Consider the following 13,140-nt stretch of genomic DNA (forward strand, 5'->3'; position numbering starts at 1 on the left):
GTTCCTCACTTTTGTAGCCATATTCAAAAGAAATATGTGATGGATTAGGGCAAATGCACGTTACTTTTTAACATTGATGGATGTTAAGTACTCCAACACATGATGAAGTTGAAAAATGCATATAAAAGAAATAGTCTAAAGTTTCTTGAAATCAAAGAAGCAGTGCTATTTGAATTTGCTAAGAATTCCGTAGACTAATGCTGTCAAACACTGGGAAAAAAACAGCTTTTGATTCACACCACAGGACTCCTGGACTGTGCCATCACTTCCAACATTAATGTGAAAGGTCCAGCCATTGTTCCCCTCATGTAGCCACTTCATATGATGTATATTTATTTATTTATTTATTTATTTACAGATATTTTCTTACCTTGTCCTAATGATCTTCTTGTAAACCTTCAAGAGAGTAAGGAGGTAGGTTTCCTGTTTTTCACTTTATGTATTTATTTGTTTACTTGTTGGTTGAAAATTTTAGAATCTCATCTACGCAGTTCATATTCAATGAGCTATTGAATACATGTCATAGCTGTTATGTTTGATTGGATGTATACAAATTAGAGGATGAAGTGGATGAGTTTTGTTTTTAGTTTTGGAAAGTCATTATGTTCACTTGGGTATACAACCCATAACTCCAAAGTAAAGCATTTTCTGTATATACCACAATCATTTATAGCATCCATATCAAGTACAACCCATAACACCAAAGTAAGCATTTTCTGTATGTACCACAATCCATTATAGCATCCATATCAAGTATCAAAGTATACTGTTTCATTTGCTAACTGATCACATTAGAAAGGCCACATGCTAGGCTTGTAAATAAACCAATTGAAACAGTATACTTTTACACTTGATGTGAATGCTATAAACAAGTGTAGCCCATAGAGAAAGTGCTTTATTTCAGTGTTACTCCTTGTAATATGAATGCTATAAACAAGTGTAGCCCATAGAGAAAGTGCTTTACTTCAGTGTTACTAGTTGTAAATAGTCTGAAAGTAGCTTACATGATAAAGAACATCACAGAATAAAGATGACTAAATCACATGTGTCTATATCTAAAGGTGGGACCTGCTTGGAGACATTTTACTTACTATTGGTTTATGTGTCCACAATAGTTTATATTGATACTGGCACACACTGGCTATCTTTCTCTAAGTCTTCTTTCCTCACCCCTTCATCTGTATCTTGAATATGTATAACAACAACAACAACAACAACAACAACAACAACAACAACAACAACAACAACACCACCACCACAACAACAACAACAACAACAACAACACAGTGGCCAATCCTTTGTAAACCTTCTCTCCTCTCATCTTCAACTGTATATGGACACTTACAAGAACTTGGTGGTCAAGCATATTAGCTAACATGCCACCCTGACCCATTCAATAATCTTACTATTAGTCACATAGGTTTACTGCTACAGAATTCAGTTGATATGCATCTCTTTATATTTCAGTTAATTCAAGAGTTGTTAACTCAGCTTCCCAGTATGTTTAGTGGCAATAAAGAAACACAGAGTGCATTAGGACCAGCACTACAGTCAGCGTTAAAACTCATGGTAAGTATTTGCACAAAATACAAAGTTTTCACCGACTTTTTGTGGTCACTACGTAATTTTAGATAATTTCAGCCAGTCATAGTCCTGAATAAATGAATGATACTATCTATGCCTTGTTGGTCTACTGGTAAGATAGCTCTTAGACAAGAACCTGGGAGTGAATCGTGGGCCTTTAAATGCCTGCTTTGGATTAGGATTAAAAATCTAGGTAAGAAGAAGTTGTTTGACAGAGCTATAGAAAAATTTGGTCCAGGACAGAAGAGTGATCCGTGGGATTCAAACATGACCCTTTAATGTTGTTTCTATTGTGTTATTATTGTATTTGCAGAGTCCTATTGGTGGTCGTGTTACAGTGTTTCAATCTAGTTTACCCTCATATGGTCCAGGAGCCCTCAAATCCAGGGAAGACATGAGTCAACGAACTAATTCCAAGGATATACCTAACCTTGGCCCAGCTACTGACTTCTACAAGAAGATGTCTCTAGACTGCTCTGCACAACAAATCTCGGTGGATCTCTTTCTTTTTGCAAATAACTACATTGATATTGCTTCCCTTTGTAAGTAGTTTGGACTGTTATAATGATATTTGTATTCTGTACATGTACATCACAATAACATAATGTGTGAAGGTTTGAGAGGAGAGGAAACTGATATGTAATGTACTTTATGGGTGAGATCAATAGTTCAATGTAGGATAAAAAACTAAATTCTTATATGGGGGTGGGGTGGTGGGTTTGAGCCATTTTAGTCCTCACCCTACAAAAATGATTTTACTTTTAATGGATCGGTTTTGTACCCTGATAACAAATATTTCTAAAAAATGGCATTAAATTGAGAAATAGAATTTTTGCTATTGTAAATACATGACACTTAAATGAAGTAGTGTCAACAAAAAAACTATTTGTTCCTTGCTTTGTAACACTACATACTGATTTGAAATTGATTGTGCTGTATGAAACGATTTCAATTTAGTTAGAAAGGGGTCGGGGAGTCTGAAGCCTAACTGAAAGAATTTTGACATTGGACTACTGATCTTGCCCATTACTTAAAATGTTTAGGAAATCTTAAAGTGGCCATATGGATGAGAATTTGGTATTTATTTTGGATTTTTATTTGATAAAACAGCTTCACTAAGTTTTTCTACTTGAAAAAATAATGTGAAATACCATATACCAAGTCCATGTTCATAACTCAATACATTGCAAAAAGATGCAAAAAGTGCAAAAAGTTTGTTATTGTACGTACAATAACAAACATTTTACACATTGTTTAATGTTTTGCCGTTTATTGAGTTGTGAATATAGACTTGGTATATGTTATTTCACGTTATTTTGTCAAGTAGAAAAACTTAGTGAAGCTGTTGTATCAAATAAAAATCCAAAATGAATACCAAATTCTCATCCATATGGCCACTTTAACAAAAAGGAACAAAAACATGACACATGTAAACAAAAATACTTCATTGTCATAATACTTGAAACTAACTATTCACACCATACCACATAACTGAAAATAAGTTTGTAGATAGTCTTAGTTACATGAAATCCCTATCACTGTTATGCCAAAACTCCTATGATACGTCAGTTTGATGCACCCTCATCGAAATTGGCCTGTGTGAAGTGATGGCAGATAGGGTGAGGAAACCACAACACAGTTTAATATAAAACATAATTATGAGAGAGAAAACACTTCTGTTTCAAATATAGCAAACATACTTAAAGTAGTAATGTGTTTGGTGTAATCCCGATATGTCGGAAATCAAACATATCCATGAATTGCTAACTTGTTTTGTGTGTCTGTTTCAGCATGTACCTGACAAGTCCTTGACTTAGCTTGTTCCCTTTTGGCATATGTGTGGGTCCAGTGGATCACTAACTTGTCTTATACATTACCTTCTAGCATGCGTGTCCAAATTTTCTGGTGGCTGTGTTTCGTATTACCCAGCATTCCATACAGTGCGGACACCGGCAGAAGTTGAGAGGTTTGAGAATGATTTCAGGAGATATATTACTAGGAAGATAGGATTTGAAGCTGTTATGAGAATTAGATGTACTAAAGGTTTGTCTTCTACTTTGTTCTACTCAACTTGTTCGCATAAATTATACATGAAGTGCTTTAAAGCTGCACTAGCTGCAACTGATAAATATTTATTTTGAAACTTTTGTTATATATAATGACTTACTTGTAATATCATACACCCTGCACAGTATTGAATGATTTGTTTGTGAATGCAATTGTGCAACTATACACATAATATGGTGTAATAAATCCAATCAAATTGATTTTTTGGTCCATACCCTAAAATCAGTGGCACCAATACAATCACGATTCAACCTGGTGCTGTACTACTTATGGATACAACTGACCCCTAATTTACATATAGTGTCTGATTATTCATACTTTAACAATTTTCAGTGAATATATCTTTCGTTGTCAGATCGAAAAAAAATGATAACCCAGTAACAGCTAATGCAACTTTAATACATCATATGCCAGTTGTCTGAAAAACAAAAGATTGCATAGTTTGTCCACTAGTAGTGCTGTTTGGATCCTTCTATTGAGATGGATGTTTAGAAGCTCTTATGCCATGGTCACAAGACCTTGAAAACTAACCAGTTAAAAAAGAATATGCATGGGGCCAATTAACATAAAGTATTAAGGTGAAGCACCCAACACATTACCATGTAATAGCTTGGTCATGGTCCTATTGAAAAATTAAAAAGGGAGCTGTCTTGTTTTCAAAGAAATCTAGTTTTATTTTTTCCATAGAATAAACTGTAGTATTTGATGGCTGTTTTGGATTCCAACATGGGTTGAATTTGATATGTTGAAATCTATTTTAAAAATGTGTACGATGACCCCTGATCCCCCCCCCCCCCCCAAAAAAAAAAAAAATAAATAAAAAATAAATAAATAAATAAATAATAATTAAAAAAAAAAAAAAAAAAAAAAAAATTAACTGAGAATGGGTTTTAATTTTCTTGAACAAAGTACATGTAACAGCGAAATTTAAGACTTATTACTAAGGCACTTGCTGTGTCAGGTGAAAGCTTGCTATTTCAACTAACATGTATTTTTTTGGTGTTATATTTCTCAGGTCTTAGTATTCACACTTTCCATGGTAATTTCTTTGTGAGATCAACTGACTTACTATCTCTACCCAATATCAACCCTGATGCTGGGTTTGCTATGCAAATGTCCATAGAGGATAATCTCAACGACTCTCCACTAGCCTGCTTCCAGGCTGCATTGCTCTATACAAGTAGTAAAGGTAAGTGTATCCGTGTTCTCCCCAATTTTATAGATAGCAGGGCAGCTTGTTTGCATAAGTTATTCAAGTGATTTGCTTAACAATGCACCCTAGAAAATGAATTGCTGTTGCCTATAAAGTAGAGGTTTCTTCATTAGGGGCTTGGTGAACAAGCTTGACACAAGCTCAGTTACACAGATGCACATGGAATTCATGTAAGCCCACATGGTATTTCATGTGTCCAGTTTAGTGTACAAAAACATGACGGACGTGATGATCTGTTTACTTTCGTATAACACATTGAAAGAACAATCGCCAAATCAACATCAAACACTGGTGCTAAAATTAATGCATAGTGGTTGACCAGTAATGGACGGTGGTGAACCAGAAAGCAGGGCAGGAGTGCCATGTGAAAAACCCATAGGGAGGACACTTTGTGGACTTTGATACTAGATATTTGTGCCACTGTTAACGTGATTCAGTTACCATATAAATTATCCACCTTCCCATTGACTAAATTTATTCCCAGTCCATAATAGCACTACCTTTCTAAGGTATACATAAACTTTAACATCATGTTCCAAACTACAAGTCGGCACACCTGTGAAATATCCCTTGCACTTTATCATACACCGCCCAAAATGTATCCCGACCCTCTTTTGGTTACATACTCCATTATTGTGAATTATGGGAATGTCATCTGGGAAGACTTGTTCATCTGGAGTCCATTTCACACAGACATCCTTCATAGTCTCTGTCCATTATATCCGAGAGGAAATATCCTCTTCTACCTTGTTCAATAAATCCATTTTATAACAATTGAAATGTCTCCCTCTATAGGTGAGAGGCGTATCCGGGTACACACGCTATGTCTACCAGTAACAAACCAACTTTCTGAGGTGTATGCAGGTGCAGACGTACAAGGCATAGTTTCTCTGTTATCAAGAATGGGTAAGTTTGGCCATAAACATGACTGTATATTTTGAGTTAGTTTGATTTCTGTGTATAAAATGAATTGCTGTTGCCTCTAAAGTAGAGGTTCAGTAGAATACCATAGCCTGTTTCAAAACCAATCAACCTCCATATTAAATGTGTGACTTTTTATGATTGACAGCTGTTGATAGGACACTTACTGCAACCATAGTTGATGCCAGAGATGCCTTGGTCAATGTGTGTATAGACTCCCTAAGTCAGTTCAAATCAACGCTATCTAGTGGTCAAGCTGGTGTTGGATTGATGTGTCCCAACTCACTTCGACTACTACCACTGTATACACTAGCAATGCTGAAATGTGTAAGTATCCATACACCTTGCACTGAATGTGATTGGTACTTTGCATCAAGTTTGAAAATGTTGTGCTTGCAACATATAGTTGTGAATTACAGTCGAACTTTTGGCTCCAGATTACATTTGATTTTAGGTCTACATAACTGTGTCTAATGAAATACCATTTATAAATACGGTACTATGTTTAACACTTTTAACTCAATTTTTGACAAGAATATGCCAATCATTTATAGTTGTTTTGAGAGAGATGGAATCGAACTGAAATGTACATACCGATGTTGGTAGATTACTAGAATTGAGTTCTAACATTTATATATATTACATCAAATTATGCATTCATTGTCATTTCTTGTATCCCCATAGACTGCATTCAAGCTGAGCAGTTCCGTACGCCTTGATGAAAGAGTGTTTGCAATGGATATGTTGAAATATCAACCTATGATGTATGCAATGTTGATGTTACATCCTACACTCTACGCAGTACATGAATTAACAGATGAGGTAAGAAGGGCACTCAAAGGTTAGAGATTCAATCTGCCAACTGTCTGGCAGAGTTATAGAAAAAGTTGGTGCAGAACAAAAGAATGGTCCAATAAGCCGTTGTCATCTCGTGGCAGATCTCACGAGATCCTGTGTGAGCCATTGCATCCATAGCAACCACGTGAGGGCGGTCAAGCTGAAAGTGTCAAACGCTTAGCAACACTGTTGTTCTCAATGTCATCACACTTTGCCATGGCGAAAGCTTAACCACGACCATGTGTTTGACAACCATTGTTGCTAGGCATATTTGCATATCGCGCGAGATCTGCAACGAGATGTAAAATCCCTTATTTCTTATAGGTCACTGATAGATAACACAATCAGTGAGAATCAGGGATCAAAATCCCGGTCTTTAAAAGTTCCTAATCCTGCCACAGCCATAAAGTTTAATAGTCTGATAGTACTGTAATTTTAATAGTACTGGATGCCATCAAAAACATGCACTGGTCTCTTAACAAAAATACAAACATGGTGGAAGGTTAATATAATCCACCAATCAGAATGAGATTAATCCACTATCTAACAGGGGTATTTGTTTGTACACAAAAACTACAAGCTGAGCAAAGGTCAAGCACTGATAAAAGGTTATGGCTCTGACAGGATTAGGATGAATTCCGTTGCTAACATTTTCTTGGTGATGACAATTTCTTGGTTGTGATGTTTAAGGTAGAACGTGCCTCCAGGACAAATTTCCCTCAAAAGCTCTCCAAACTTTGCCTTGTGGAAGCTAGCTTCTGGTCCATTTGAAATAATTAAAGAAACTTGGCAGTCCACAGTCTTCTTTCAAGGAAATTGATAATCTTTCATTTTCCCAGCAATGTTAGCAAAGTATTTGGCGGCCATATTGGATTCTAAACTGACTAAATTTTGATAACATTTTGACCTCTATTTCAAAACTTTGTATGGTGACCCCTGATTTTTTTTCTTGATTTTAACTGAGAATAGGTTGGAGTTTTGATGAACAAAGTAAAAGCAAAAGTTTGAAAAGTTTATTTCCAAGGTGCATTTCACATTAATATTATTAATACATTGTTATTTTCTACTTTTACAGGGTGCCATATCTCATGATGATCAAACTGTTCCTCAACCTGCAATTCTATCACTTTCATCAGAACACCTCTTTAAGAATGGTGCTTATTTGATGGATAAAGGGGATGCCTTGTACTTATACATCAATAGAGATATCTCTCCTAACTTTGTACAGTCAGTTCTTGATGTGCCAGACTTCCAGTCAATACCAGAACCAATGGTAAGTCTTTCATCTAAGCAAGTCTTTGCAAGATTTTTAAATCTATACTCCTGTGGCTAGCAATTCTCACAGTTATCAAGTATTTTTCAGGTTGAAGCAAGGACTTAAAATTCCTACATGAAATGTGATTTTTTTGCAAACCTTAGGTCAAAATACATCCCGCAATATTTCTATGAGCCGCCATCTTTTGAAAAGTTTACTCAACTGTCATCATTCGATCCAACGAATAAATTGCAGAGACTTACAACCTTTATGTATCACTCATTAAAAATCAGGTCAGAAGCAAATAATTTAATGGAATTGTAACATATTTTGGGTTAATATGTAAGTTTGTAATTGTATTTTGGGCCTGTGGCCTTTGACTACAATAAAGTGACTGTATGTAAATCTGTACTCAATTCATTCATCTGGTACGTGAAGAGAAACCCACATGTATATTTTGTTGTGTTAGTTGCTAGCACATTGATTGTTCTATGTATTTATTTGATCACTCTCCTTACAAACAAATTCTTTAACCACAAAGAAACGTTGCAATGATGGGTGCAACTTCATGAAATACTGAAAGCCGTTGATAATAATCATCTTTGTTATATGCTTACATTTACAGCATGAATTACCTGAGTTGGAGAATCCTGTATCTGACAGACTTCGTAACTTTGTCCAGTATCTCGAAGAAAAACGACCTTTCCATGCACCATTGCATGTCATCAGGTGAGATTATTGATTCAGTTATGGCATGGGTTGTGTATATTGTGTGGATATATACTGTGTGTGTGTGTGTGTGTGTGTGTGTCTGTGTCTGTGTGTGTGTGTGTGTGTCTGTCTGTCTGTCTGTCTGTCTGTCTGTCTGTCTGTCTGTGTGCCTGTGTGTGTGTGTGATAAATTAATATACTACTACAATACAAAATTGACAGTATAGTGCATGTGCACTAGGCAAGAAGACATTTTTGATAAACTTGTTTTGTTTTCATTTACAGAGAGGATAGTCGACTAAGGATTCTCTTCCTGCGTCATCTGGTTGAAGACCGATCTGAATCAGTTATGTCTTATTACGAATTCCTTCAACATATACAGAAGGAAGTCGGGAAGTGAAAGAAAGGAAATCTTCATTTTTACAGAAGGTGCTATGGATTCTGCTGACCAGTGTGCTGAGTAGACACAGTGGTTGTAATTTTGCTAGACCTAGGGAGTTATATTCAAAAGCATCTCCTCATGTGATGTCTGGGTGCCAATCACCTGTGAAGAATTCTGATAAAACCCTTTAGGTCAATGAGGATTTCTAGACTAGACCATCAACAATTATAAGTCAGTGTTTTATAATATTTTTGCAGACAGTGCAGTAAAAGCATCCATGGCGCATTTCATAAGTTATCAAATAAAAACAATTCAAAAACATCCAATAAAAAAAAAAAAATTAGAAGTTTTGGATTGCATCACGACAGGGTTAGAAGGGTAATAGCAAAATGCCAGCTAACAAGAAAATGAAGTTGAGATTCTGTATTGAAGAAGAATCTCTTGCATGAACGTTGGCATCTCTTCCACCAATTGAAATATAATTATTACAGCACTGACAAACAAACCATGATTGTCCCAAACTTCAAGAGAAGTTGAGACAATTTTGAGTTTCTTTGCATATTACTGTAATTTTTGCTATGAATTTGAAAAAAAATATGTCTTTCTTTGAGAAACTGTACAGTATGTTTGTGTTATAATAGGGAACCAGATTCTGTACACTTTTTTGTGAGCTTTCAATAGCAGACAACACATTTATTGTAGATTAAAGTTGAAATTTCGTAGCTTTTTCATCCAGGATTGTTGGTGGAAAAGAATGTAGAAATTGTAATGTTTCAGAGTATAAGGGTACTGATATGTTCACTTCATTAGAAACTCTGCTTGTTGACAGAGTTGGAAATTTTACAGCTGGCATGATAATTTACAGTGTCTTTGTCCTCAAGGTCATTAACCTCAACGTCGAGTCAGTCACTTTTGTTGTAAACTTTTACTTTGTTTTTGTCTGATTTTGTTACTTGTGTTTCTGACTTATTTTGTCAGAGTTCAGTTTGACTGAGGTACCGCTATATACAGCCTGTTACAAGTTTTAATACTGTTTGATACAACCATGCAGAAACCAATAAGAATCTACATATTCGGTACTTAGATAGCAAGATTGCATTTCCTTGCTACATTTTGCCTATAATGAAATAAGCTATTTAAATACATTGCAACTAGAGAGAGACATGCAGACAATGTTTTGACATCTGCAGTTGATGATTGCGTGGTGTCGTGTTAGTTCTTTTCATTTAGATGACATGTGACATAAAGCTATTCATGTAACCTTAAAGTGTACCATGTGTAGTTTCTGAGTGGTTGTATATGAAAAAAAAGACGATGATCGGTAACTTGAAACAAACTGTACTTCTACCGAGCACATCACAATTCATGGAATATTTGTGGTCAACAGACCTTGTACAGGAAAAAAGGCAAATATGGTTCTCATTCTCTAACAAGATTTACCCATTTCTTCATATAATTATCCTATTCCACCTTATAGCATAGAATGCACCTCAGAAATAAACTCTTTAAACTTTTTACTGTTACTTTGTTCAAGAACACTTCACCCTATTCTCAGTTAAAATCAGTAAAAAGAATCTGTGGTCACTTTACAAATTGTTAAAATAGAGGTCAAAATGATATCAAAATTGAGTCATTTTAGAATCCAATATGGCTGCCAAAAACGCCATGTGAAAATAACAGATTGACGATTTCCTTGAAAATAAGACCGTGAATTCTCAATTTTTTTTTCTTTTTTCTAAAGGGCCAGGAACAAGCTTTCATACAGCAAAGCTTGGAGAGAACTACAGAAAACTGTTCCTGAGGTGCATTCTACTTTAATTTGTTTAAACAATAACATGACAAACAACAAATGCTTGATTTGATTATCATTATGCTAATGTCAGCAGCAGTGGTTTCTTATTAGACGAGGGGTTACAGGAGGGGAAGGGATGTCTTCTACATAAATGTCTCACTCAGGGGGAAGAGGAATTCTTATATGAATTGATGGAAATACATGTGCTTGAATCATGGGTGCTGTTTTAGAGTTCTTCACAAGATCATTTTCATGATTTTTCTGCTGACATCACAACACAGAGACACTTTAAAACTGCCTACTGCAGTGTTCTCAGACTGCATTACTTTTATAATTTTAGTAACAACTTTCCCCTGTTTTGTAGAATTCCAAGATAAAAAATAACATGTACAAAGTTGTGAGGTTATTTGAAGTAACTGATTACAGCATAAAGGGAAAAAAAGGCCAAATTCAGACTGTGTTTATCTAGTAAATATATATACTTCATCTACAGCTAAAACAGGCAGTGTTTGCCAGAAGATTATATGTACATACAGTTATGGTCAAACTTTACATTTTGGAAGTTTAGGTTGTTGTTTTACATCGATAACAACATTTTGAATACTGAACACAGCATGATTATTATTACAGGAAATCTAAAAAGCTGAATGACTTAAACAAAACACTGTATTCAATCACATTACGGCTGTGTTCAGCATTATAAGTATTCTAATCTGTAGCAAGTAAAACAAGTTCAACTTGCCAAAATATGTCATTATGTTATGTGCAGTAATTATGACCCATAGAAAGCTAAATACTAATACTCCTTTGGTATATTGAATTACTTGTAAAAAAAAATGTACTGATTTTAATTTGTCGGTAAAGTTCGGTCAACAGGTATAGATTCCACATTACCCATAGTAGGGATGCAGAATTTCAGACACTATGCTTCACATACAAAACACACTAAAGTAAATGTGATGTATGTTGTCAAATTTTGGTTTATCATAACTTGCAACTTGTATTTTATATAGCCTAACAGATTTCAGAATTTTGTTAAGTATATCAAACCCACCAGTTCCTTCCATGGAAGAATAGATAGCATCAAAGAAGTAGTTTCAGTGACATTCTGCACGAACATTCTCACATAGCCTATAATATAAAACATCATTGTAAAATCACTAGCTCTGTTTGCAGCAACAGTAGAACACTTATCTCGCTTTTTTATGAGTGGAAGAATTACTGAGACTCACAAGAAGAAAAGTAATTTCATACACAAATGCAAAACAGGCAATTTTAGACCAGGTAGTCTCGCTACCAAATACTATGTAATGTACCAATTTTTGTGTTCTACATGACTGTTCCGAATCAGAATATGAACTACGAACACATATAAACTGTTACTGTGCATCAGTCATTTTATAAATTTAGTATTGCATTTCAAATTCATGTAGTTACTCTCTGTACAAATATATGTTCTTATAATGAGAAATAACATTTTTTTTTTTTTGAAACTGAGAATGTTCTTTGTTGTCAATTCATGTCTTTTAAATTCTATACTACATCATCATCCTGCTATATTTGTGAAAACTTCACATCTTGTTTAAATGCTAATTCATGTCAGCCAGTCAGACTTTGTTGTAATTCAAGGGTATTGTATGTGTTTGTCAACAATGTCATTAAAACAAACTTGTCTGATTTCTATGATATGCTGATTTGTTGTGCTTTGTGTATTGGTATGTAAGTTGTGTGGTTGTGGTTGTTGTGATGGAATCCTAGGCCATTGTGCTGACTTCCATTTAGAACCAACCTTTGCTCATAGTCATGGGTATTTTTCTAAACATATGCTCATTCCTAGCCTTCAGGAATGCTCACTGCCATTGTATAAATGAGTGTCACCTACAATGGAAATGATGTAAATTTATTGATTTATCTGGCTAGACATACTTACGCAACAATTTTATTACACTGCTATATATTCAGTGGTAAACAGTATGGTAAACAACAAGAATAAGAATAACACTATATTCATCATGGAAGCACTAAGATTCATACACAAGTTCTCCATCTTCTTCCACTTTTGATTGAGAAACAGACATATTTCGAACAAATCACTTGGCCTTCTTCAGTGTCTAACTGAACTGGCACGACTCAACGATATTTCTCCTAGACATTGATATCTGTACAGACTAGGAGAGTAGTTGCTTTCAACTGACTGATTTCTCACGATCAATCTGCGGTCCAAATGTTGTGTACTGTTGTGCTCTATATTATTTATTTACGTTCTAGCAGACAACTTTAGCTGCGCAGAAGTATAAATTTACTCTTTGTGACAGGCCAAGAATATCAAGTATCGTGTGAATGGCTATTGATCGATGCGTCATCAGTTACTAACCAATC

At 35.1% G+C, this 13,140-nt stretch overlaps 1 protein-coding gene across 1 annotated transcript in view; it reads left to right on the forward strand.

Moving 5' to 3' along the window:
• LOC144451980 (protein transport protein Sec24A-like) overlaps positions 1–12,406 on the forward strand; it is a 30,704-nt gene extending 18,298 nt beyond the window's left edge. The window contains exons 11-21 of the mRNA XM_078142925.1: positions 359–414; positions 1,468–1,569; positions 1,898–2,126; positions 3,469–3,627; positions 4,667–4,840; positions 5,660–5,770; positions 5,934–6,112; positions 6,470–6,607; positions 7,698–7,895; positions 8,503–8,606; positions 8,873–12,406. Coding sequence (XP_077999051.1) covers positions 359–414; positions 1,468–1,569; positions 1,898–2,126; positions 3,469–3,627; positions 4,667–4,840; positions 5,660–5,770; positions 5,934–6,112; positions 6,470–6,607; positions 7,698–7,895; positions 8,503–8,606; positions 8,873–8,987 — 1,565 coding nt within the window. The 3' untranslated portion in view covers positions 8,988–12,406. The remainder of the gene's footprint in view (positions 1–358; positions 415–1,467; positions 1,570–1,897; positions 2,127–3,468; positions 3,628–4,666; positions 4,841–5,659; positions 5,771–5,933; positions 6,113–6,469; positions 6,608–7,697; positions 7,896–8,502; positions 8,607–8,872) is intronic.
• Positions 12,407–13,140: the final 734 nt, after the last annotated feature.

The sequence above is a fragment of the Glandiceps talaboti genome, chromosome 22 (assembly GCF_964340395.1).
Source record: "Glandiceps talaboti chromosome 22, keGlaTala1.1, whole genome shotgun sequence".
NCBI lineage: Eukaryota > Metazoa > Hemichordata > Enteropneusta > Spengelidae > Glandiceps > Glandiceps talaboti.